The sequence below is a fragment of the Canis lupus genome, chromosome X, assembly GCF_048164855.1.
Source record: "Canis lupus baileyi chromosome X, mCanLup2.hap1, whole genome shotgun sequence".
Classification (NCBI taxonomy): Eukaryota; Metazoa; Chordata; class Mammalia; order Carnivora; family Canidae; genus Canis; species Canis lupus.
In genome coordinates this window covers 92,008,130-92,032,348 of record NC_132876.1, presented here as the reverse complement: position 1 = coordinate 92,032,348, position 24,219 = coordinate 92,008,130, and the positions used below count along the sequence as shown (strand labels likewise).

At 42.7% G+C, this 24,219-nt stretch overlaps 1 protein-coding gene across 1 annotated transcript in view; it reads right to left on the bottom strand.

The window, feature by feature from the left end:
• Window positions 1-9,865: 9,865 nt before the first annotated feature.
• The window catches only part of RPGR (retinitis pigmentosa GTPase regulator), a 74,646-nt gene continuing 60,292 nt past the window's right edge, over window positions 9,866-24,219 (bottom strand). Inside the window, exon 18 of the mRNA XM_072815140.1 lies at window positions 9,866-10,167. Within this exon, the coding sequence (XP_072671241.1) occupies window positions 9,961-10,167 (207 nt within the window). The 3' untranslated portion in view covers window positions 9,866-9,960. The remainder of the gene's footprint in view (window positions 10,168-24,219) is intronic.

Genomic DNA, 24,219 nt, shown 5'->3' with positions numbered 1-24,219 from the left:
GCTCACTTGGGGTTCTGGAGGGGGCCCACCTACCGCAGCCACTCCAAATCTTGGTCATGACTGTGGCTCCAGAAGTCAAGGGGGGGTCCCTAGTAGAACGTTACCCTAGAGCCACTGGAGGACAGGGGGCACAGGTCCCAGGCAGGCCGATCAGGCTTGCTCAGAAAAAACTGTAGAACCAGGGGCGCCTGGGGGGCTCAGCTGTTGAGCGTCTGACTTTGGCTCAGGTAGTGATCCCGGGTTCCTGGGGTCGAGTCCCACATCGGGTTTCCCGCACGGAGCCTGCTTCTCCCTCTGCGTATTCTCTGCCTCTCTCTCTGTTGCTCGTGAGTGCATAAATAAAATCTTTTTTAAAAATGTAAAGCCAAGCCTGGTTGAAGGAGTCCCTCTTCGGTTAGGTGCTGTATGAAGGTGACGTAGGAAATGCTAGCTCTGAGTGGGGCTCAGGAAGAGAAAAGACGGGGGCTGTGCAAGCCGCTCTGCCACTTGGGCCACGGGAACTAGGGGGCGTAGTGCTCCTCAAGCTGCCAGCGGCAGATAGGGATGCGTTCCGACATCTCTTGCAAACCCCTATGGGTGCAACAAAATCTGACCCTGAAAATTTTGTAGGAATTCCCTGCCATCTTTTCTGGATTACTACTCCCCTTTCTAGAAACAACTCTAGATGGCTACTAGGCATTATTAGAGGCTGAACGCTTGGCCATGGGTCACCAAGTTCCCATGTAATCTGAGCTGCCTGTCATGAACTGGGTGCTGGCCAACTGGCCAAGCCATCACATTGGGTATGCAGAGCAGCACCCCATCATCAAACGGAAGTGATGGTGCAGTCAGGCTCCAGCAGGCCCTGAGGGCATAAGTAAGTAACAGTAGGAAGTGGCCTGAATGTCCATGGCACCTACTTTTGCTATGTGACCTTCTCTCTTCCAGCCTCCATCTCTGGCCTGGAGGACCATCTCCCTCCATCCCCCTCCATCTCCCTCCATCTCCCTCCATCTCCCTCCATCTCCCTCCATCTCCCTCCATCTCTGGTCTGGAGGGAGCATTCCCTAGGACCAGGTGAATGAGGAGGAAAAAACCTCAGAGAGGTTTGCATGGCACAGAAGTACCAGCTGAGACGGTGGTGCAGAGTGGCAAACACCGCAGCCCTACTCTCTGCCAGCTCTGAAGGACCACATTGAGGGGAAATCCACCAGGAGGCAGGACTTTGAGTAGTCTACCCAATTATGGGAATAGACACAGGGGATATGGATTTGCCTTCCCTGTCTGCAGGTTTCTGCCAAAGTCACCACCCCGGGTTCCTACCGAATACCGTATGTGCCGTCTCAGTATTCCACAAGTATTGCCTCCAATCAAGGGGCTCCCTTCACAGCAATTGGAGTGAGGCATTGGACACATGCTCATGGAATTCACTGGTCCCCATGAGCCTGAAGCACCTTGATAGAAGTAGAGCACGCTTTCGAAGACACATTAATGCCCCAGCTAAGTGCACTGCAGAGCTGGGCAAGGCCCTCCTGGATGCTGTATATGCTTTGGGTCAACAGCCAACGTATGACGCTATTCCTGGCAAAAATGGGAAGGGTACTAGTTAGTGTTACCTCCGCTGTTACTTCCCGTGACCATGCGTAGGCTCTGTGGGTCTAGAGATCTTAGTTTCTTTTTTTTAATATTTTATTTATTTATTCATCAGAGAGAGAGAGAGAGAGAGAGAGAGGCAGAGACACAGGCAGAGGGAGAAGCAGGCTCCATGCAGGGAGCCCGACATGGGACTCGATCCTGGGTCTCCAGGATCACACCTTGGGCCAAAGGCTGCGCTAAACCGCTGAGCCACCCGGGCTGCCCGAGATCTTAGTTTCAAAGAGAGGAATGCTTCCACCACTGGTGGGGGGTGGGGTCCAACAGTGACCCCACTGAAAGGGAAGTCGAGACCCCTGCCTGGGCCCTCAGGGTGCCTTGTACCACTAAAAAAATAGCAGAGAAGGGGGTTACTGTCTGGTTGGGGTGACTGGTCCTGAATGTCAGAGAGAAATCATGTTGTTATGACCACACAATGGATGTAAGGAGAACGTCTAGAAAGCAGGGAATCCTCCTGGTGCCTTCACTACGCCCAGGTCCTGTGATTAAAGTCAACAGAAAACTACAATAACCCAACTCAGGCCAGGCTGCCAATACCCCAGAGCCTTCACGAAGGAAAGCTTGTGTCCCTCCACCAACCGAACCAGCCAGGGCCAGCAGCTGAGGTGCCTGCCGACAGCAAAAAGAATAAGCAATGCTAGAATGTAGGAAGAAGATAGCTATAAATATCAGCTAGGACCATGTGACCATTGCAGAGACAAGGATTGTAAGAGTCATAAATATTTCCTCCTTATTTTAATATAGATGTTTGTATATACATTAACCAGATATTTTTGCTTTTTCTTTGGCATCCCCTTATCGTCTAACACAAGATGTAATAGTAACACTTAACTTTATATCTCAGGATTTAAGTTATACGGTATCAACGAAGAACGGGAACCAGCGTGGAAAAGGATCAACATCACCCAAGGACAAAAATGGAAATTTGCATTCTCTTCTAGAGGAAAAGTTAGCATTTTTTTTTTTAACTTGTATGTGGGAAAGTTGTATAAGGCTGTGCGGAAGTAGGACTTTGGTACTGTCCTTCTTCAGAGATTCTGTATACCTTAAGGAGACGTATATGGATGCTAAGTTGACTAGGGGTGGAATTTAATGGCTTTGTAATGAGTCACCTTGGCTGGGCTGAGCTACGTTTCCCAGAATTCATGCTCTTGTTTGTTTGCAGTTAGAGTCGGTCACAAGGGACATTCTCGGGGAACCTGGGGGCCTCAAGGGAAGCAGTGGCCATTTCGTGGTTCTCACCTCGCCGGCTTGCTGACTTTCCTCACTGGTGCGAAGGAGCAGGGCCTGCAGGTGCCCTCCCCGCCCCCGAGCCACCCTCAGGCCTATCGGAGTCCTGCGCCAGGTGTGTGTGCTTAGCTCTGTGACAAAGAGCCCCACCTCTGCTGGATGCCCTCCTCACCAAGGTCAGAGGCGACAAGAACTGACACAGGTCACAGCCCTTCCCCACGGGCTTCCAGCTCAAGCTTGCTGGTTCCAGTCTGCCCCTGCCCGCGCCCCTCCGCTTCGCAGCTTTGCCTTCTCTACCACCTGCCCCGTGAACCCCAGCTCCAGCATGGGACCCAGAGACAGCAGCCGCAGGGAGACTGATTCCCAAGTTTCCACGATTGCCGAAGAGCAATTCCCCGTAACCAATCCCTACGGGCCTGAGGCAACATAGATCCCCTCCTGACTCTGCTTCCCTGGCTGGACTCACCCTGACAGCGAGGAGCCAGCGTGGAGGGGAAATAGGGTCGGTATTGAACCTGCTAAGGTGGGGGCAACGCGGGTGGGAGGTCCGTGTGCAGATGGCTGGCGCTAAGAGCATCTGGGATTCGGTAGGAGAGAGGGGGAGAGGGGTCTGGATTTGAAATGCTTGCATGGAGGTGAAAGCTGAAGGCAGCCCACAGGACCACTGCCTCGGGGGCGCTGGGAAAAGCAGGAAGAAAAGGCAGACCAAGATATCCAAGCAGAATAGGGCAGGAAGCCATAGCGAACCTCAGCTCATGGATCTTGACAAGGGGTCATCTGATCTCAGAGAGGGAGGCCTTCTTTTTTTTTCTTGCCAGAGAAGACCTGTGGAAAGACATTCCAAGGACCAGGACCCAGGACTAGAGGCTGATAGAACATGCAACGAAGTGCAGAAACATCAGTTAGATCCTGTGCCAAACCCTCTTTCCTCTCCGGATTGAGCCCCGTCACCTCAAAGCCCTCTCCCAGGGTTGGAATGGGGTTGGTGGCCTTCTTCACCCTTCCGAACAGAGAAGCAGGAGGAGGAAACAACCCATCTCTGTCCCAGAGCCTATGCATCTGAAAAGCAGCGTTAACTCCCCTGAGCCTGGGATGTGTTTTGCATAAAGACCATCCTCAGAGATGGCTTCCAACCATTCCCATACTGATTTCCCATAGAAAACCCCAGTCCCTGGCCCAGGGGGATCTGTTCAGGACTCCGCAGGAGTGGTTTGGGCCCCTTCACCCTTTCTTTATTCCCAACAAGACTCTTGGGCTGCCAACTTTGATGGTGGTACAGCTGACCCCTTGCTGAAGGCTGCATCCACTCAACTGTTTCCCTGTTCTTGTTAATTCCTGCTGATTCTGGTGATGTTGGCACGTCCAGGGGCCTCTGTCTCTTAGAATGCTGATTCATCCAGAAAGCATCTGCTGGAGGTAACAGCCTTGTCACGTGTTTCAAGTCAAAGGAGGATGTGTTGGAGGAGAAGGAAAGCTTTCATTTTCTCTCTTTCTCTTATGAGAGAGAGAGAGAGAGAGAGAGAGAGAGAGAGAGAGAGAATGAGAGTAGAGACATAGGGAGAAGCAGGCCCCCAGGGAGCTTGATGCAGAACTCGATCTCAGGACCCTGGGATCATGGCCTGAACCGAAGGCAGATGCTCAACTGCTGAGCCCCCCAGGCGTCCTTCATTTGCTCTTATAATCAACCCAACGGTCCGCACCCCTGCAAGCACGAAGACTGGAGAATTAGTCTTTGAGACTCAAGAAAGGCTTCCAGCTGCAAGAACGGCTAACATACATGCCTGTGTGTGTGTGCACGGTACAGGCTGTCTCTCCCTGTGCTCGTACTCATGCCCTTTCTCCTCTTTTTCCTAAAGACCTCCCTTGAGTCCTGAGTTTCTGGCTCGTTGTGAGGTCCTCGGGGAGGCCAGAGCACACGCAGAAACCCTGCTCTTTGGCCAGAGCTCTGAGAGCTCCAGCCAAGTACAAAAACAAGCCAAGTTTAGAAACAATGAGTTAACAGTCCTTCCTAGGTTGCATCAGACTATTAGTGATAACTAATCAAATGCTTCATTTAGTCAAATCCTGTTGGACTTTTTGTTCTGAGTGTTTTTCGAGGATCAGCCTTTCTCTGACCCTGGTCAATAGCCAAAGAAAAGTTGATGCGTGGAAAAGTTACAAGAGTTGCACAAAGGCCCACAAGAGTTGCACACACCCAAGCTAAAAAGAGATTCTGAGCTATCCGCATTGGGATTCTACGGGAATAGGTTTTAGGTGGCTGCTTGGAGCTTTCCCCCATTTCCAGGACACCACACTACCATGCTTCCAGCCGCTCTGGATGCTCCTTGGCCTCTGGCCACCCGTCAGTCTCTGGGCAGCCACTGAATGTTAAATGCCGTGAGAATCTCTATACTCTTTCCTTAATTGATCTTATCTCCCCTCAGAACTTTAATCGCCAGCTAAACACTGAGAACTCCTAAATCTATACCTTTAGGCTCCCCTGTGTGCTCCTGACCCTGCTATATAACTTCTCTTGATCATTCAAATACATCTCCAACTCTGTGTGTTCTGAACACATTTAGGACCTCGAACCCGCAAATGTAGTTGTTCTCCGGTATTCTCTGTCTCTATGACAGGCACCATCATTCATCCTTGACTCTCTCCTTCCACTCCACCCCAACCATTGCTAAGTCCTATTCATTTTTCCCCTTACGATGCTTGAATCTAGCCATGCTGCTTCATCGTCATTGCCATCCATGTGGCCCATGCTACATTCCATCACTTCTCAACTGAATTCCTATCAGTGACCTAAGCGGTCTCCGGCATCCACTCCTGTCTCTCCTACAATATCCATATACCCTCCACTTGCCATAGTCAGAGATGACTGTCACTCATCAGCTTAAAAGCCTTTGATGGACTACTGGTGGACGTAGATGGAAGAGCATGCTGCACACAGAGTACAAGGCTCTGTTGACCTGGAGCCCGTCTACCTATCCAGCCGTGACACTCACCGCTCTGCCCCCACTCTCAGTACTTCCATCACACTGACCCTTTCAGTCTCAGGGTCTTTGTACAGACTTTCCCTTCTGCTTGCTTTTCCTAGTCCTTAGTCTAGGTAACATCTCCTTATTTTCAGATCGTCCCAGGCTCCCTATAGAAAAGTTTATCTGCCTGTTTTATGTGCTGTTTGTTTTTTTCAAGGTGGTCGTGACAACGCCTCCGCTTTTCCTCATGTTTGTCACAATGTGACACTGGACACTCCTCCCACCAAGGGAGCTGTATCCTCTCTCCCCTTTATCAAGGTGGGTCTGTGGCTACAGCAGAAATGACCAAGGCTAGGTCATAGGAAGTGATCCAGCTTTGTCTGTCTGTCTGTTTTTAAGATACTCATTCTTAGATGGCAGCAAGTGTGCCATACAGAAGTCACATGAAGGGTTCCGCATGTGATGTGGGTGTATGGCCGGACAGCTCAGATGAGACCCCAACCAGTGGCTAGCACCAACTGCCAGACGGGAGTGAGGAAGCCTCTGAAATGATTCCGACCACAGTCCCTGTATCATTGCAACTGCACAAGAGCCCCGAGTCAGAAGGGCGATGGACCCAGTTAACCCCTGGCACCCTAAGGTAAGGGATAGTTGTTTTTAGCCACTACATATGGAGATGAGTCATTCAGTGGCAGTAGAGAGCAGAAACGCGTGCTTCAGAGCATGTGCCTGTTTGTCTACCTATTTGTGTGAATCATTTAAATCGACCACAATGTTTATCTATTTGTGTAAACATTTGTATTTGACTAATACCTGTGTTCCCCGACAGACCAGTATTGCTTTGACGCAGTAAGGACGGTGTCTGATTTGTTTGTCATCATCTTTCTAGCGCTAACAGAGAGTACATGACAGGTATTCAAAAAACACTTTTTAAGTAAATTGAATGAATGAATTCCTATTGTTTGCACAAGGTTTAAAACCTTTAAGACCGGAAGCTTAGATGAACACCTGAATACATTTAGCCATGTAATTTCTTAATGCTTATTTGAGGTGACACATCTCATTGCAAAATTAATTACTCAAAGCATAATGAATGATGATTTGACATTCATTCATCAAACATGTGACTGTGCAGAGACACTTTGGAAATATCAGGAGTTACACTACAGGGTTTCTGCACTGCAGTTGCTCATACAGGGATCATTTCAAGAATTTACCAAAGATTGTTGGCATTCAGGGTTTCCAGCCTCCCTTTATTTCTGTGAGAAATTACTGAGACATTTATTTGAGCTTTTAAGGTTTTGATCCTTAGCTGGTGAAGGAATGCTCTTAACTCTCCAGTATCCACATCCCCATAGACTTTTGTTTATTGTCTGGTAGTGACTTGTTTATTGTCTTGAAGTGATTGAGCCTGTGTCTTTGTGGCATTAACTTGTAGGGTGGTCACATCTAGGAATCACTTAACTATTGAAATGTGACTAGGGCAAAAGCTAGGAATGCATATACAAATATCTGCATTTGATGGGGCACCCGCCTGGCTGGCTCAGTGAGTAGAGCATGAGATTCTTGATATTCGGGTTATGAGTTCAAACCCCATGTCGGGTACAGAGATTACTGAAAACAATAAAACCTTAAAGAGAGAGACAGAGAGAAACATCTGCATTTGATGTGTTTGTAGTTTAGAAGACTTTCTGAGCTGTAAGCATGAGCTGGGTGACACTATGGGTGGCATGGCCAGTGACAGGTCAAGGCAGACCAGAGGTGTTAGGAAGGCCACTACGGAGGAGGTGCAGCTTAAGGTGGATTTTGAAGAATGGGGGCAGGGCGCAATGTGACCAGAAACATGGAAGTGGGCATGTGCATTGCAGTAAGACAGGAGCAGACTGGTCATGGAAAGGGCAGGCAGTTGGAAAGGAAAATGAAAGCCAAGTTATAGAGGTCCTTAAAGAGCCGGCTAAAAGCTATGTACTTGATCCCAGAGCCCAGAACTTAGAGCTGAGTGATGCTTAAGGACAATGGAATATGGCTTCCCAGGGTCATGAGAAACACCCGCTTCTCTAGAGCCTGATTTGCAACGTCCTGCAGAGGCTGCCCTTCCTTTTTCCTTCTTTTCCAGGATCCCCTCTGCAGTGAAACAGTAGCAAGCCCTTGTGACCACTAGGCATGTGTTGTTTCTTTGGGTGGGTTGGAGCCAAAAAAATAATAAAATGAAAAGATCGAAATTATCTATAACATGCTGTGTGGCTATCCATCTAGGTTTTCTTTTTTAAAGCATGAAAGTGATGTTTAAAGGAGACCCTGAGGAAGATGACTGTGGCAGTGGGTGCCAGGACCAAAAAGGGAAGCCCAGAGGCAGAAGCCGATCCCTTGAACACTACTGATTGCCAATTAACATCCATTCTCTGCACCATCACTGCTGGCACCCAGTTTTGTTTTCCTTTCCCCTCACCACTTCACAAGGATTAGGGCACTTTGACCCCCATCACCTGCTCCAAAGGCAAATCCTACTTGTCCTAAGCTGGTTAGGCCAGCCTCCCAGGGATCTATTTAGGGGCTTGCGTGTGACACAGTAGGATGTTAAGTTGGGGGGGGTATATCAGAAAGATTTCTTTACTTCTTCTTGTAAATCATGTTCCCGCAAAAAGCGGGCTCTGCGGTGACAGTGAACATGCAGGAGGCTCACGAGGGAGTGCACCTGGGATCTACATCTGTGGAATGAAAGAGAAGGCAACAGGAAGGGGCAGAGGGAGAAGTTCAGCTGTGATATTGTCTCAGTGAAGACCTCCGCCAACACATCAAAGAACTCGGGAGATGGTCTTGTAGGGTCGTTCTGAGTTGGGGTGAGGAAGCTGAACCTTTAAACTAAGCTCGTGACAAATAGTTATTGGATATTGGCTACTCCCAGGAAGGGAAGGGGAACTTGGATAAGGAGGTTATCAGCTGCAAAGAGCATTTCTAGGAAGGGCTGACAGCTACAGGCTCTACTGGACACCCTCCCGGCAGCTGGGAAGGAAGTCCTCCAACCCTGAAGAGGGACATAGGCAGCACATCATAGCATCCCCTGTATGCCTAAAAGAGTCATACAGACAAGAAAAGTTCTTCTCTTTCTGCTGATGTTATGTATGGATGTGATACCTAGAAGGTGTCAGCCCTTTCACAGCTGCTTGTGACTGGAGCCAGCATGTGGATAAGGAGGAAATGAAGAGAACTGCAAGCAAGAGAATCAGAGCTCAGACCCATGGTGCCTGGAGCCTACTCCTAATTCTGACCTGCCTGGTACAGGTGGTGATACATGTCCTTATTGTTTGCATCAGTTGAGCTCTAGGGTTTTCTCTTTCCTGCTCCCCAAGCATCCTAGCCAAGTATGGGTAGTTCAGGCAACAGATGAAAAGGCTTGGGAAACATACAAAGAATGGGCAAGAAGGCATGGGTACAAGAAACATTACAAAGAAAGCATTAGCAAAACCTAGATCCTTGCAGCATATGGGGCCCTGGGGTGGCTCCTTTTTTATAGTAGCCACTATCTTGGTTTTGGAATGGCCAAATAAATTGGATGGGACTAATATTCCATCTGTGGTAGGTACGCTTTGTGATAGATCAACACCCCTTCCAAATGGTACCCCAGTTTCTTTCTAGGGAACTACATTTCCCTTTTGTAAAAAATCTAGTGGGATGAGAAATCCAAATGGCTCCCTTTGCAGCTATGGACACCCAAGGGGTTTCAGGAGGAAACATCCATCTGATTCTTCCTTATTTCCCTAATACAGTATAATGCAGGTACCATTTCTTGGTCATTTGGACCCTGAATCTAGAACAAGTGACAGAAAAATGACAGAATGGTTGGTGCTCTATTTTTTACCCCAATAGCAGTGCCTTGGCTATTCCTATAGTGCCTATTTCCCTGTGTACCTCATCCCCATCCAAAGCCACCTTCCTTTGGCTTCTTTCCAAATCCTTTTCTTCTGCCTTCCTGTCGATACTGTGCACTCCTAAAACCCTCCTCATTTCCCACCAAAATCCAGTATCTCTCTCTTTCACACTAGAGTTCCAGAACTTTAGTGAGGCACTTGGATTCCCAGCTCAGGATGATATTTCCTCCCTTGCAGTTTGGTGAGGTCATGAGACTAAGTTTTGGTCATTGGGGGTAAGTAGAAATAATGTATGCTATTTCCAACTTGTCTTCTTCCAGTGGAAGGTTCAGGTGTTCCCTTGAGCCTTTGCCTTTAATTTTGGCTGGGAGATGAGGACTGGGCAGCCGTCTCCTATGAAGTAAATGGAAGCCCCAACTAAGGATTGTATAGCAGTTTTCTTCACCTTGGACTCCATATCTCTGAACTGTGATCTGAGAGAGAAATATACACTTTGAATAAGCTCCTGAATAGTGCATTTCTGTTGCAGCATCTTACCAAGTGCCCTGAGTGATACATCTTATAGTAAGTTTTTGATTTGTGATCAAACAACCTTATGTGATATGCCTAGGAAATTAGTGCTAATAATATGGAAATATTAACAAAATTCAAGCTCTTTGTGAGGTTTCCCAGCCCAAATATTGATGGACATGAAATATTTAAACATTCTTGCAGCCAAGAGACACTGCTGCAGACACTGGAATATTTATAGTGTAAGACAGGAAGAATCATGGTATTTGTGTTTCCATAAGGCTAAGGAACCATTTTCATCTTGGATCCAATCTAGAAATTTTTTTCCTGCCAAAGCTGAACTTGGATAAAATTCTCTCTTTCACCAATGTGGAGCAGAAACCATAGGAAGAGAAAACCGAGTTTCCACTGAACAGAGCATGGAGCCACAGTACAGAGAATGTGATCTTATTTCCAGAGTTTTACAATAAAAGCAATGGGCTTTTTGCAGAATGTTGGAGGGGATGAACCTGCCTACATCTTAGGACTTTGAAGTAAACTTTGAGCAATTACTCAATGTAAACATAATTTTCCATAAATTTTCTGAAAGACCCTATGCCACAGACATTTATTGACCACCAAATATCTATGTTCTCCTTTATATTCCCTAACCTTCTTGCAATTAGGTGGAACCATGGGTCTGATTCTAGCTATGAGAAATGTGATCCATCAATCCTAGGCTTTAGCATTTAGGATCCAACAAGTATAGTTTAAAACCTTCCCACAAAGATAATTCCAGGCCCAGCTGACATTATTGCTGAATTCTAACTAACATTTAAGGAAGAAATAATTGCAATTCTCATAAACTCAGAGAAAACTGAAGATGAAAAGATATGCCCCAACTCATTCTATGAGGCCAACATTACTCTGACAGTGAAACCAAAGATATTACCAAAAAGAGAAAACTATAGAATCATTTCCCTCATGAACATAGATGTAAAAATTCTTTAAAACTTAGCAAATTGAACACTATATAATATAAAAAGTACAATATATCATGACAAAATGGAATTTTCCTAGAAATGCAAATTAGTTTTAGCATTCACAATTCAATCAATGTATTTCACCACATTAACAGACCATAAGAGAAAAACTATATGATAGTTTCAATACATGGAGCAAAAGCATTTGACAAAACTCAACATCCATTCCTGATTACAAAAAAAAAATCAGCAAACTGAGACTAGAAGGAAACTTTTTCTACCTACTAAAGAGCATTTACAAAAGACCTTTAGCTAATATCATACTTGGTGGTGAATGATTGAATGTTTTCCCTCTAAGATCATGATGTCCACTCTTGCCACTCAACTTAATATTCAATATTGTACTAGAAGTGCTAGCCAGTGCAATCAGGCAAGAAAAGGGAATAAAATATTCAGATTGGGAAGAAAAAAAGCAAAACTTTGAACTCAAAGATGAAATGATTATCTATGTAGAAAATCAAATGGAACTCACAAAAAACCCATTAGAAATACTGAATTCTCTATACTATATAAAAAATTGAAAATTTAAATATAGTACCACCTGCCATAGCTTAAAAATATGAAAGACTTAAGCATAAGTCTCACAAAATCTGTGTAAGGTCTAAATACCAAAACAATGTAATATTATTGAGAGAGAGAAATTAAATTTCATGGGTCAGAAGTCCAAACTGATCTATATATTAAACTCAATCAAAATCTAAATCTCAGTAGGCTTTTTAAGTAAAAATTAACAGGCTGATTCTAAAATGAACATAGAAAGTCAAAGAACCTAGAAAAGCAAAAACAACTTTGAAAAAGAAGAACAAATTTGAATAACTAACACTCCTTGACTTCAAGATGTATTAAAAATCTTCATTAATGAAGATAGTGTGGTACTGGTATAAAGGTAGACAAATAGATCAATGGAACAGACAAGAAGTCTAGATATAGGCCTGAACATATAAGGTCAATTGATTTCTGACAAAGATGCAATGACAATGCAATGGAAAAAGGATAGTCTTCTCGACAAATGGTGCTGGAACAATGAAACATTCACATGTCAATTAAAAAAAGAACTTTGACCCATCCTTCACACTAAAGACAAATACTAATTCAAAAATTGTAATCCTGAATGTAAAATATAAAACTATAAAGTATCTAGAAGAAAACATAGGAGAAAAATCTTTGAGCTTGGGGTAGGCAAAAATTTCTTAGATATGACACCAAAAGCACAATCCATAAAGAAAAAAATGTTAAATAGGACTTCACCAACATTAAAAGAATTTTCTCCTTATTTTTCTTATTTTTTTAAAGATTTTATTTATTCATGCAAGACACAGAGAGAGAGGCAGAGACATAGGCAGAAGGAGAAGCAAGCTCCTCACAGGGAACCCGATGCAGGACGCTCCCTGCAGATGCTCAACCACTGAGCCACCCAGGCACCCCAGCATTTGCTCTTTAAAAGACAATATTAGGAAAATTAAAAGACAAGCCCCAGATGGAGAGAAAACATTTGTGCATCACATATTCAGCATATAGAAGGAGCTCTCAAAACTCAAGAAAACAAACAATCCCCCAAATTCATAAAAGACAATTCATCAAAGTAGATATATGGAGGGCAAATGAGCCCAAAAAAGATGCTTTACATCATTAGGGAAATTCAAATGAAAACCATAGTGAGTTACTTCACTCAAGGACAATCATTATATGGTTCACTCATACGGGGAATATAAAAAGTAGCAAAAGGGATTATAGGGGAAAGGAGAGAAAATGAGTGGGAAAAATCAGAGAGGGTAACAAAACATGAGAGACCCCTAACTCTAGGAAACAAACAAGGGGTAGTGGAAGGGGAGGTGGGCAGGGGGATGGGGTGACTGGGTGATGGACACTGAGCAGGGCACTGGCCGGGATGAGCCGGGTGTTATACTATATGTTGGCAAATCGAACTCTAATAAAAAAAAGTACATATTAAAAAATAATAATAATAAAAATAAAGGAAAAATAGCTGAAAAAAAAAAGAAAGCCATAATGAGGGGAGCCTGGGTGGCTCAGTTGGTTGAGTATCCAACTCATGGTTTCAGCTCAGGTCGTGATCTCAGGGGTTATGAGATCAAGCCCTACATCAGGCCCCACGCACAGAATGGAGTCAGCTTGGGATTCTCTCTCTCGCTCTGCCCTTCCCCCCACTCATGCTCACTTGCATGCTATGCTCTCTCTCCCTATCTATCAAATAAATAAATAAATAAATAAATAAATAAATAAATAAATAGATAAATTCTTTAAAAAGACCAAATGAGATCACTACCTTTCAGAATGATTCAAATTTCAAACACTGGCCATATGTACCAAATGTTGGCAAAGATGTGGAGAAACTGAAACTCATTCACTGCTGATGGAAGTGTAAAATGGCATAACCACTTTGCAAAAACAATTTAGCTGTTTCTTAGAAAGTTAGCCATACACTTGCCATAAGACTCAGCCATTTCACTCAGAATAATTATGCTGAGTGAATTCAGTTAGACAAAAAAAGAGTACATACTGCATTATTCCATTTACATAAATCTTAGAAAATGCAAACTAATCTGTAGTAAAGACAACCTATCAATGATTGCCTGGGGGACTAGATGGAGAAGGATGGAAAGGAGAGGCTACAGAGGAACATAAGGAAGCTTTGGGGAGTAATAGATTCATTACATTGAGTTTGGCTATACATACACATAGACCCAAATATGTCAAAACTTGTCAAACTGTACATTTTAAATATATGCAGTTTATTTCAATTATACCTCAATAAAAGAATGTTTTGGAAAGTGCTGTGATTAAGCGTGTGGCCCACAATAAAATCTCTCACTTGTATAAAATTACTCAGGGAAAAGATCTGATTAAGATGATGGCTTTCTCTGTCCTCTATTCCCTTACCATTATACCAAGAGAAAGAAAAAGGGAATTTATTTATTTTTATTTACTTATTTTTTAGAAAAAGGGTATTTAGAAAACAGCAAAAAAAAAAAAATGTGCCAGACCTGTTAATTTTATCCCCAAGAGAACTGTGGCTATGATTGCAATACAGAATTAAGGACAATCATATATTAAGAACTCTTGTAAGGTTTTACAAGTTTACTTTTTAAGTATATAATTCAGTGATGTTTAGTATATTCACAGAGTTGTACAGCCATCACAACGGTCTAATTCTAGAACCTTTTCATCACCACAAAAAGAAACATCACACCAATCAGCTCCCCATTTTGCCTCCTCTCAGCCCATAGAAACCATGAATCTGTGATCTTTTGTATCTGACTTCTATCACTTAGCATGATGTTTTCAAGGTTCATCCACATTGTAGCATGTGTCACCAGTTAATTCTTTTTCCTGGCTAAATATCTCATTATATGAATATACCATACCACATTATTTATCTATTTACCTACTGTTAAATCTATTAAGTTTTTTAAAAATTTATTTATTTGGAGGGGGGGAGGGGAGGGGGGAGGGGCAGAGGGAGAGGGAAAGAGAATCTCAAGCAGGCTCCCCACTGAGCATAGAGCCTGACATGGGGCTTGATCCCACAACTCATGAGATCATGACCTGAGCTGAGACCAAGAGTCAGAGGCTGTACTGGCTAAGCAACCCAGGCGCCTCAAGTCTATTAAAGTTTTTAAGAGTCTTATTCTGCTCGAGAAGCCACAAGCCTGGGCAATACCAAACAAAACAAAATAAGCCTTTGAGTATTTAAGACTTAAAACTGGGCAGCATGGGTGGCTCAGCAGTTTAGTGCCACCTTCAGCCCAGGGCATGATCCTGGAGACTCAAGATTGAGTCCCACGTCAGGCTCCGTGCATGGAGCCTGCTTCTCTCTCTGCCTGTGTCTCTGCCTCTCTCTCTCTCTCATGAATAAATAAATAAAACCTTTCAAAAAAGACTTAAAACCAATCTTCTAATTTTAATCTTAATCCCTGATCTTCTAAGGGCAACTGAGAAAGCTATACAGATTTAAAGAGGGCATATATGTTCAACAGCTAGTTCAGATATGACAAGGAGCATTATAGAAAAGGAAAAACCTCCAAAGAGCAGATCCAGGGACTGTAAAGAAGAGTGGACAGTGGCAATACGGCAAGAGAGAAAATCAGGGCCTGATCCAGAATGTTCTTCAGTCTCAGCATAGGGCCTCCAGTCATCTGCAGAGTTTTGAAATTGCTACATTCCAGTGACTTGTGTCTCTCTTTTTCCCCTTTCCAAATAGGAGTGTTTATTTTTGTCATTATACATTAGGTTTATGTTGGAGGGTAAGCTGGATAATTTGTCTTGTTAGTCTCTTAGACCAAGTAGAACCAAGAGTGGTCCAGACATAGTTACCATGTATCACCCAGAGATGCAGGACTATGAGCTCAATTCATCGATCAGATGGGACTTTAGTCACATCTCCCGGGTCTCCCCGGGAGAATGGTGGAATGTGTTCTATGTGTGAGAGTGTTTTAGATCAGGTTTCCTAAGAGTAGAGTCTAAGATTCTTGTTCAAGTGTTTTATTGGGGGTATATTCCTAGGATAAAGGAGTTTAGGGAAGGAAGATAGAGCAGAGGGGAAATCTACGCCAATCTAGTATAAATGAGTGCACCCATTAGAGTTCAAACAGGAAAGCAGAAATACTGTAAGTGATCCGGAATTGGGAATTATGACAAGGATTAGACCTTAGCCAACTGTGGGAGCTGGCGAGGAGCCATATGGCAAGCTGTTGTCTCTGCCTTCGGTGATGAGCCTGAGGTCAACACAGGTATTAGGGCTAGAAGAAAGAAACACTGAACTGGAAGTGGAAGAGACCAAGGACAAACTGGGACTCATAAGGACAAAGTGGAAACCATGTGTTATCACTGTCTCCAGTTCCAATGACGTGGGTACCCCACAGGAGCTGGCATCTTTTGTCATGGAGCCACATATGACTCTGGCCCAGAACTTGAAGCTGAAGGAGATCAGGCAGGAAGTGAAGATTCTTGCAGGCCCCCAGTGACCTTCAGGGAATATCAGAGGATAATGACCACTGCTTCATATTCACCTTCTAAAATCTGTTGTGACCCATCAGAACCCAAAACCACATGAGGAATGAAATTCTGGGAAACATAGTCCCAGCTTAGGTAAGTTGACATGGTACAAAGCCAACACATGTGGCCAAACTTAAAACAGACCCCAACGGAGGTGGCAATGTGACACCCAGGAGGGGACTTGTTAACAGAACTTGAGTAACAGAAGAACATACACCAAAACAGGATCAAAACAAAGACCATTTTCTTAGTCACACCTGCCGAAGGATATTCATCAATTCTTCAGAGAGAAAATAATAGAAATTAATGTAGGAAATGAAAGACAGTGCTATCCTCTACACAGTCTACTGTGGTGAAAAGCACAAGTTTTGTAAAGTCAGGAACCTATTTACAAGTTGTGTGTTCTTGTGTTAATCATCTTCTCTGTGACTCATGTGTACATCTGAAAATGGGGATAATAAAACTTTTCTTATAGGCCTGTTGGTAAGATTAAATGAGTTAATAAAGAGAAAGCACTTGGAATAGCAGGTGGTATGTAGGTGCTTATTAAATATTAACGTTATAATTGTTGTATATCATCATGCTTTAACTTTACAATAAAATACATACATTTGTGATCCTCAGTACATTTCTAGGTTGTCTTCATAAAGTTCTGGGTGAAATGCTTCTTCCATGGGTTATGTATTTCTGCCTGATAGTTGTAGGCAAGATTCTGGTGTCCAGAATGGGGAAAACCAAGTGTGCAGTCTCTTGTTGAATGCTTCCCATTCAAGAAAGTTTCTGATACAATACACACCTCATGGACATGAATTATTCTCATTTCTATACATTTATATGTCTCATCAACACGAGACTTCTGGTGTAGAAAAATGATACATTTACATACCATGAATAGTAAGAGAAGCAAAAAGCTGTCTGCTTTTTAGGAAACTCTTCTAATTCTGCCCTGTGTGTTCAATGAAGATTTCTCAGGTAAATAAAATTAAGGTATTCAAGTAAGTTGCAACTGTGGTTTATCAGACTCAATTCTGGATCTGGGATGATTTCAACTAGAATGTGTGTGTGTAAGAGTTACCAAATCTGAGTTTGTATTTAGTAGATTTTCACAGCCTTTGGTTCATTGTATTTTGTTTAAACACTGTTTTAAAACATTGGGTACCGTTTTGGGAGTAAGCCTGGGGAGCCATGATTATGCAAGACCACACTGGCTTAAGGAAGTTTATAATAGAACCATCTCCCTCATTTGTAAATGAGATATGGCTGAGCCCTTCCAATTTCTGTTATTTGAAGGAAAAAAAGTCTTCAATGACATAAAAAATTCATGAAAGTGTGTCCTATTGAGTCTCATATCTGAGTTCTTTCCAGGATGTCTAGGGTAGTGAGCAGACACTTCTATGGCAACTGTTGGTCATGGAGGATTCCATCGCATGGTTCACAAAAGGGGTTCGATCTGCCCTCTTGTCTCTCTCTAGTGGGAGCCATCAGGGAAATGTTACCCCAAGATCCTCTGTCTTTCTGGCCACACTGTTCAACTTCAACTAGATCAATGTAGATTTTTTAAACTGAAAAGGTTTTTAAAACTGAAAGCAGACTTCTGTTTGTAACAGAAACCTGGGTACATTGCCTCCCAGAATAAAGGACTATGTTTTATGCCCTCTTTTGCTGTGATCAAGTTTTAGCCCATAGGATTTGGTAGAAGTGGTGTATGCAACTCTGGGGAAATTTCTGTAAAGGAGCTGACTCAGTTTGGGGGGAGAGCCTTTGTGCTTTCCTTCCATTCACTTTCCTAGACTGTATATATAATGGCTGGAGCTCTGACATCTACCTTACAACATGGGATGACCTTAAGGACAGATGAAGCCACATGGTGAGAATGGCTGAGCAAAAAGGATGGTCCTAGATCCCTGATGACTTTGTGGAGTTGTCACACAAAGAGTAACTATCTACCTGTGAGCTTGTTTTATGTGAGAACAAACCACTGTGTTTTTAGCCACCATATTCAGGTTTCTTCTATTAGTAGTTAAATGCAATTCTTGAATACAATTAGGAAGTCTTAGAAGGCTATTAGGAATATGTTCCTTTTTACCTCTTGGCTCAGGCTTTTGCCAGGATGGTGTCCCTACAGATCCTCCTTTGGATCCTAATCTAGCTTTCCCACATCAGGTTGGTGACAACTGACTAAATTCAAATGGCCATTGAATGCTCCCCCATCTGAATGCTTCATCTCTTCCTACAGGAAGGATTTTTCCCTCTGGGTTCCCTCTGCTCAAGCATTGAGCAGTATCTTTGATTTAAGCCAGTAGACCTGGACAGAGATTGGTTGTTGGTTCCATAGCAGTCTCAGTTTTATGAATGAGGATGATTCTGGATCATCCTATTCTAGTTTAGCTACCTTATCAGTGAAAACTGCAAAGCTGATGGCCCATTTAACTATGCCACCAACTGTGTCTTTAGGTCCTCTGAAAAGCAGATGCCAATATGGAGTTAAATGTGCAAGAGATTTATTGGAGGTAACATTTGTGAAGAATAAAGGGAAAAGGATGAAAACCCACAGATTTGCCAGTAAGAAGTGATGGACTTGGTTTATAACAGATGGGGGGAAATCTCAGCTTTTCTAGCACAAGGCTGAGGTCCTGCTTTGAAGTGAATGTTCATTTATAGCCAGATATTTAATGGAGAGACCCTGGAAATCAGAGAAACACAGAAATGCTGAGATAAATTCTCCATGCCTCCTCAGTGGACTGCCAAACTAAAAACAATGGGAAGGTTCAAAAGAACCTGGAGAAAAACGAAAGCCAAGGGAAATATGAGAATTGGCTATAACTTTGAATGCATCCCAGAACCATGCACAGTTCTTCCAGCAGAGGGTGGAAGCGTTACGGGCTCAGTTAGAACACAACTCCAGCCAAATCAATTGGCTAACCAATAAGCTATTCAGACCCAGAGTCAACCTTTTGAAAGTTGGGCTAAGTGTAAAAATAGGACCTAAAAATCCGAAGTGATGTCATCAGCTGCATACTGGGAGTAAGGTGGGTTGGTGTGGGTTGGGGGCAGGTTAAGACAGATGCTATAGTTTATTTTTTTTAAAGAAAGATTTTATTCATTTACTTATGAGAGACACACAGAGAGAGAGAGAGAGGCAGAGACACAGACAGAGGGAGCAGCAGGCTCCATGCAGGGAGCCCGATGTGGGACTCGATCCCAGGTCTCCAGGATCACGGGCTGGGCCGAAGGCAGGCACTAAACCACTAAGCCACCCAGGGATCCCTAGATGCTATAGTTTAAATTCAGACATGTTACTAAACACCAGACAAAGTAACCAAACACTCAGAAAAATACAACAATTCAGGGTTATTACAACATATTATATAAAATATTATCTAAAATGCCTACTTTTAAACCAAAATTTACTAGAGATACAAAGAAATTGGAAAGTGTAACCGAAACTCAGGACAAAATTAGCCAATAGAAATGGACTGGGAGTGGACCCAGATTTTGGATTTAGCAGAGAATGTCTTCAAAGTGGGTGTTATAAATTTGTTCAAGGAACTGAAGGAAACTATGGTTGATAAATTAAAATACATTAAGAAAAAAAATACATTAAGAATGAGTTAACAAATAGGAAGTCCCATTAGAGAAAAAAATCATAAAAGAACCAAATGAAAATTCTAGAGTTGAAAAGTCTAAAAACTGAAATGAAAAAATGTAATAAAGCTGTTCAATAATATCAGTTTGGTCAATTTCTTTGGGCTCTTTTTTTTTTTTGGCAGCTAGAGAAGATAAATTTTTAGCCTTCTTATTGAAACAGGGTATTTCTAAAAGGCAGAGAAAATTGTTTTCAAATGTTGTTATTTATATTTCTACTGCTTTTTTCCTGCAAACATTTTGAGGTGATAAATAACTAATTGGTCAATTAATCTGTTGACAAAGGAGGCAAGCATATACAATAGGAAGAAGACAGTCTCTTCAATACATAGTTCTGGGAAAGCTGAACAGCTATATGCAAAAGAATGAAACAGGACCACTTTCTAACACCATACACAAAAATAAACTCAAAATGGATTAAAGACCTAAATGTGAAACTTGAAACCGTAAAAATCCCAGACAAGAACACAAGCAGTAATTTCTCCAACATTGGCTATAGCAACATTTTTCTAGATATGTGTCCTAAGGCAAGGGAATAAAAAGCAGAAATAAACTACTGGGACCACATCAAAATAAAACACTTAAACACAGTGAAGGAAATCATCAATAAAATGAAAAGTCAACCTACTGAATGGGAGAAGATATTTGCAAATGATATAGTTGATAAGGGGTTAATATCCAAAATATATAAAGAATTCCTATAACTTAACACCAGAAATACAAATAATCTAGTGTAAAAATGGGCAGAGGACCTGAATAGACATTTCTCCAAAGACATACAGATGGCCAACAGGCACATGAAAAGATGCTCAACATCGCTCATCATCAGGGACACGCAAATCAAAACCACGATGAGATACCACCTCATACTTGTCAGAATGGCTAACATGGTCAGGATGCAGAGAAAGGGGAACCCTCTTGCACTGTTGGTAGGACTGCAAGCTGGTGCAGTCACTGTGGAAGACAGTGTGGGAGTTCCTCAAAAAATTAAAAATACACATATGACCCAGTAATTTCACTACTGGGTATTTATCCTCAGAAAACAAAACACCAATTTGAAAAGCTAAATGCACCCCTATATTTATGGCAGCATTATTTAAAATAGCCAAGATATGGAAGCAACCTGAGTGTCCACTGATAGACAAATTGATAAGGAAGATGTGGCCTGCACACACAATGGAATATTACTCAGTCATTGAAAGGATGAGATTGTGCCATTTGCAACAACACGGATGGACCTGGAGGGTATTATGCTAAGTGAAATAATTCAGACAGAGAAACACAAATACCATATCATTTCACTCACATGTGGAATCTAAGCAAAACAAATGAATAAGTGAACAAAAAGAATCAGACCTATGAATACAGGGAGCAAACTGATGGTTGCCAGAGGGGAGGGGGTAGGATGATGCACAAAATGGGTGTCGGGGAGTGAGAGATACAGGTTTCCAGTTACGGAATGAATAAATCACAGAAGTTAAAGAAAACACAGCATAGGGGATATAGCCAGGGACATCGTAATAGCATTGTATGGTGATGTCATCTGTAGTGAGCATAGTTTAAGATAGAGAAGTAGGATGACTTTTTTTTTTTGAGAAGTAGGATCACTTTGTTGTACACCTGAAGTCAATGCAACACTGTATATCAACTATACTCAAAAAATTTCTTAAAAAGAATGGTCAGGACTTGCCAACTTCACTTACATTTGCCCCTATTTCTAACTCGGGGCTAACCAGAGAAAGCCAAATACGCTCTTCAACACAACTTCTAGGAGGCCCCACATCTCAGTAGCCTGCCCCCAGCTTCCCCAGGCCAACAGCTTCTAATCAGGGCATACCTGAAGCCTTCCATTTTTTCCACAATAAAGCTTTTCCATTTCTTACCTATCTGTGTCTGCCAAAGACAAGTGAAAATGGCCGACTCTCTTGCTATAGCAAACTGGGAATAAATAACTTCTCTTTGAAAATAAAGACATACAGAAACAATTTTCCAACTCCATTGAGCCTTACACAAATATAAGAACTTTCCCTGCAGGAGATTTTGAGAGGTCAAATTTTTACCTTGAGACTTAGAGGGTTTGGCAGGCTATTGGGTTATTGGTAAAATTATATTATTTTAAGAAACTTGGACATAGCAGGTAGTTGCTTAAAGGAAAGTGTACTTGTATTACAAAACCAAGTTGCTTCACCGTTTTGAGCTATGCTCAAGTCCAAAGAGTTCAGAGGGAAGGTCTGTGTTTCTGTGTTATTTGGGTTTCCATTTCTCTTTCAATCTTGGCCATTCCAATCCCTCCAAGGCGTCTTTTCCATGTCTCCTATGGTTTATGAAATGCCACATTTCTTCCAACCCCTCACTTTTCTTTCATGATTATTCCTCTCAGTATTGGACACCAACCCTGAGACAAGGACTCTACTGGGCTCCTTAGGAGAGAATGCAAAACTGACAGCATGGGGTGAATGTGAAGGAAAGAGCGACAGAGAGGCTTGCAAAGCATACACCCACTGCTCAGTTGACATCAATTTTATGTCTACACATGTACTTCATTCCTTTTCTTATTGATTCACCCACACACTGAGTCCCAGGTGTTACATTTCACTCTGTAATGAAAGCTAATTTTGCTGGTTTTCTAAATAGGAAATCGTGCCACTAAGAAGTGCTAGCCCTCACTATAGTGCTGACAGTGATCTCAGGCAGGCTGTGGTCTTTTGGAGTACTCTCTCTCCTGACTCCTGAAAACACTTACGTGGATGCATTCATTCATGGTTGGTGGAGTCCCTTTACTAATGATTATGAAAGAGCAGGAAAACACCGTCCAATGACATTACTCCATTCAGCTTTTCTCAGGAAGGAGGAGGCATAGAATCCTTTGCAAGTCATCAGGTCTTGGAAACAAAAGTTACTTTCAAATCAATGCAAATGCACTCTGTTACAAGCATAGGGAACAGACAGGATGTATTGATTCTTCTGCTTGGTATTTAGGGGATAAATAGGGGATAAATAGAAAGAAAATAGGGGATAAATTCCTCTTTCAGTAGATCCTAGACCATCTCTCTTCTTGTTCCCTCGCCTTTCCATGTCTTTCCACACATACAAATGGCATCCTGGCATCACTGTCACAGGAGCCAAAGAATAATTTTTCCAGCACTTAAGTGGCAAGTGAAGGAGATATGGGATATTCCAATTTATCATTTGTGCTAAGATATATGGTGCACATGGGTTATAGATAATACTTCTGTATGCTGTAATAATAAGTGTATAATGAGTAGAGTTTTTTAAGTGCACACAGTAGGAAGGGAAGAAGACAACAGTTTGGAGAACAGAGCTGACTGACAAAACCTACAGGACAAGTTTGCTCCCTGGAGTATAAGGGAAACACACAGTCACGGGTGAGGTCAGCAGGCCCTTGTGATCAAAAGCAAGAATGGGGCGGGAGGCCTCTGAAGCCTGAAAGGTTTCAAAAAAGATACTTCTACATATGGCACCAGACCCTGAATATCACAGCAAGACCAGCTCCTAGGTTCTCAAAGGTCACATGCAAGAGACTTACTGGGAGTGAGAAGGAAAAGAAAGAGGTCAGAGAGTCCTGCCAAGATGTGTCATTTCATCAGAAGCTAGCATGTACTTAGGTTGGCAAAGGGGAATTTGGGACTCCGTTAAATTCCTTTATGTATTTTCTAGTCTTCTTAGGAACACACACTTATGCTTTGGAAATTTGACTGTTTTATGCCAGTTGAACTGTCTTAAAAATGAGTTTTAAACTATGTAAACTATAAAATAGTCCGGAGTCACTCAGTTCATTGTAAAGGCACATGGATATGCCCTCCATTGGTGTGTAGAATATGTGCATTCAATTGGGGCAGTTTCCTTGTTTTCCTGGGATCACACTTAGTCACCATTTTCAATTTCCCTTAAAGTTGGGCCCATACCATCGAATGCCAATGGAATGAAGGCAGAAGGGATATGTACAGCTTCCAGGCACAGAGGATGCCAAAGCAGAAAGATAATACTAAAGCCACCAAAGGATAAGAGCCAAGGTCCCTGAAGTACTAGGTGAAGCAAGGCCATCAGCTTACCCTTGATGTATTTCGACACAACCAATAAATAAATAAATAAATAAATAAAGACAGACAGACAGACTTCCTGTATTAAACAATTCAGATTTCGGAGTGTTTGTTATAAAGGTTAAACTACCTACACTAATACAACCAGTACCTTTACTAGAAAACAATGTGACATTTCTGATGTCATTATTACAGCAGTTTGCTTGTGAGAAATAACATTCTGAGGTTTTGTAGGAATTTGTCAGTTCAGACCAGTTATTCTCCACTTGATGCA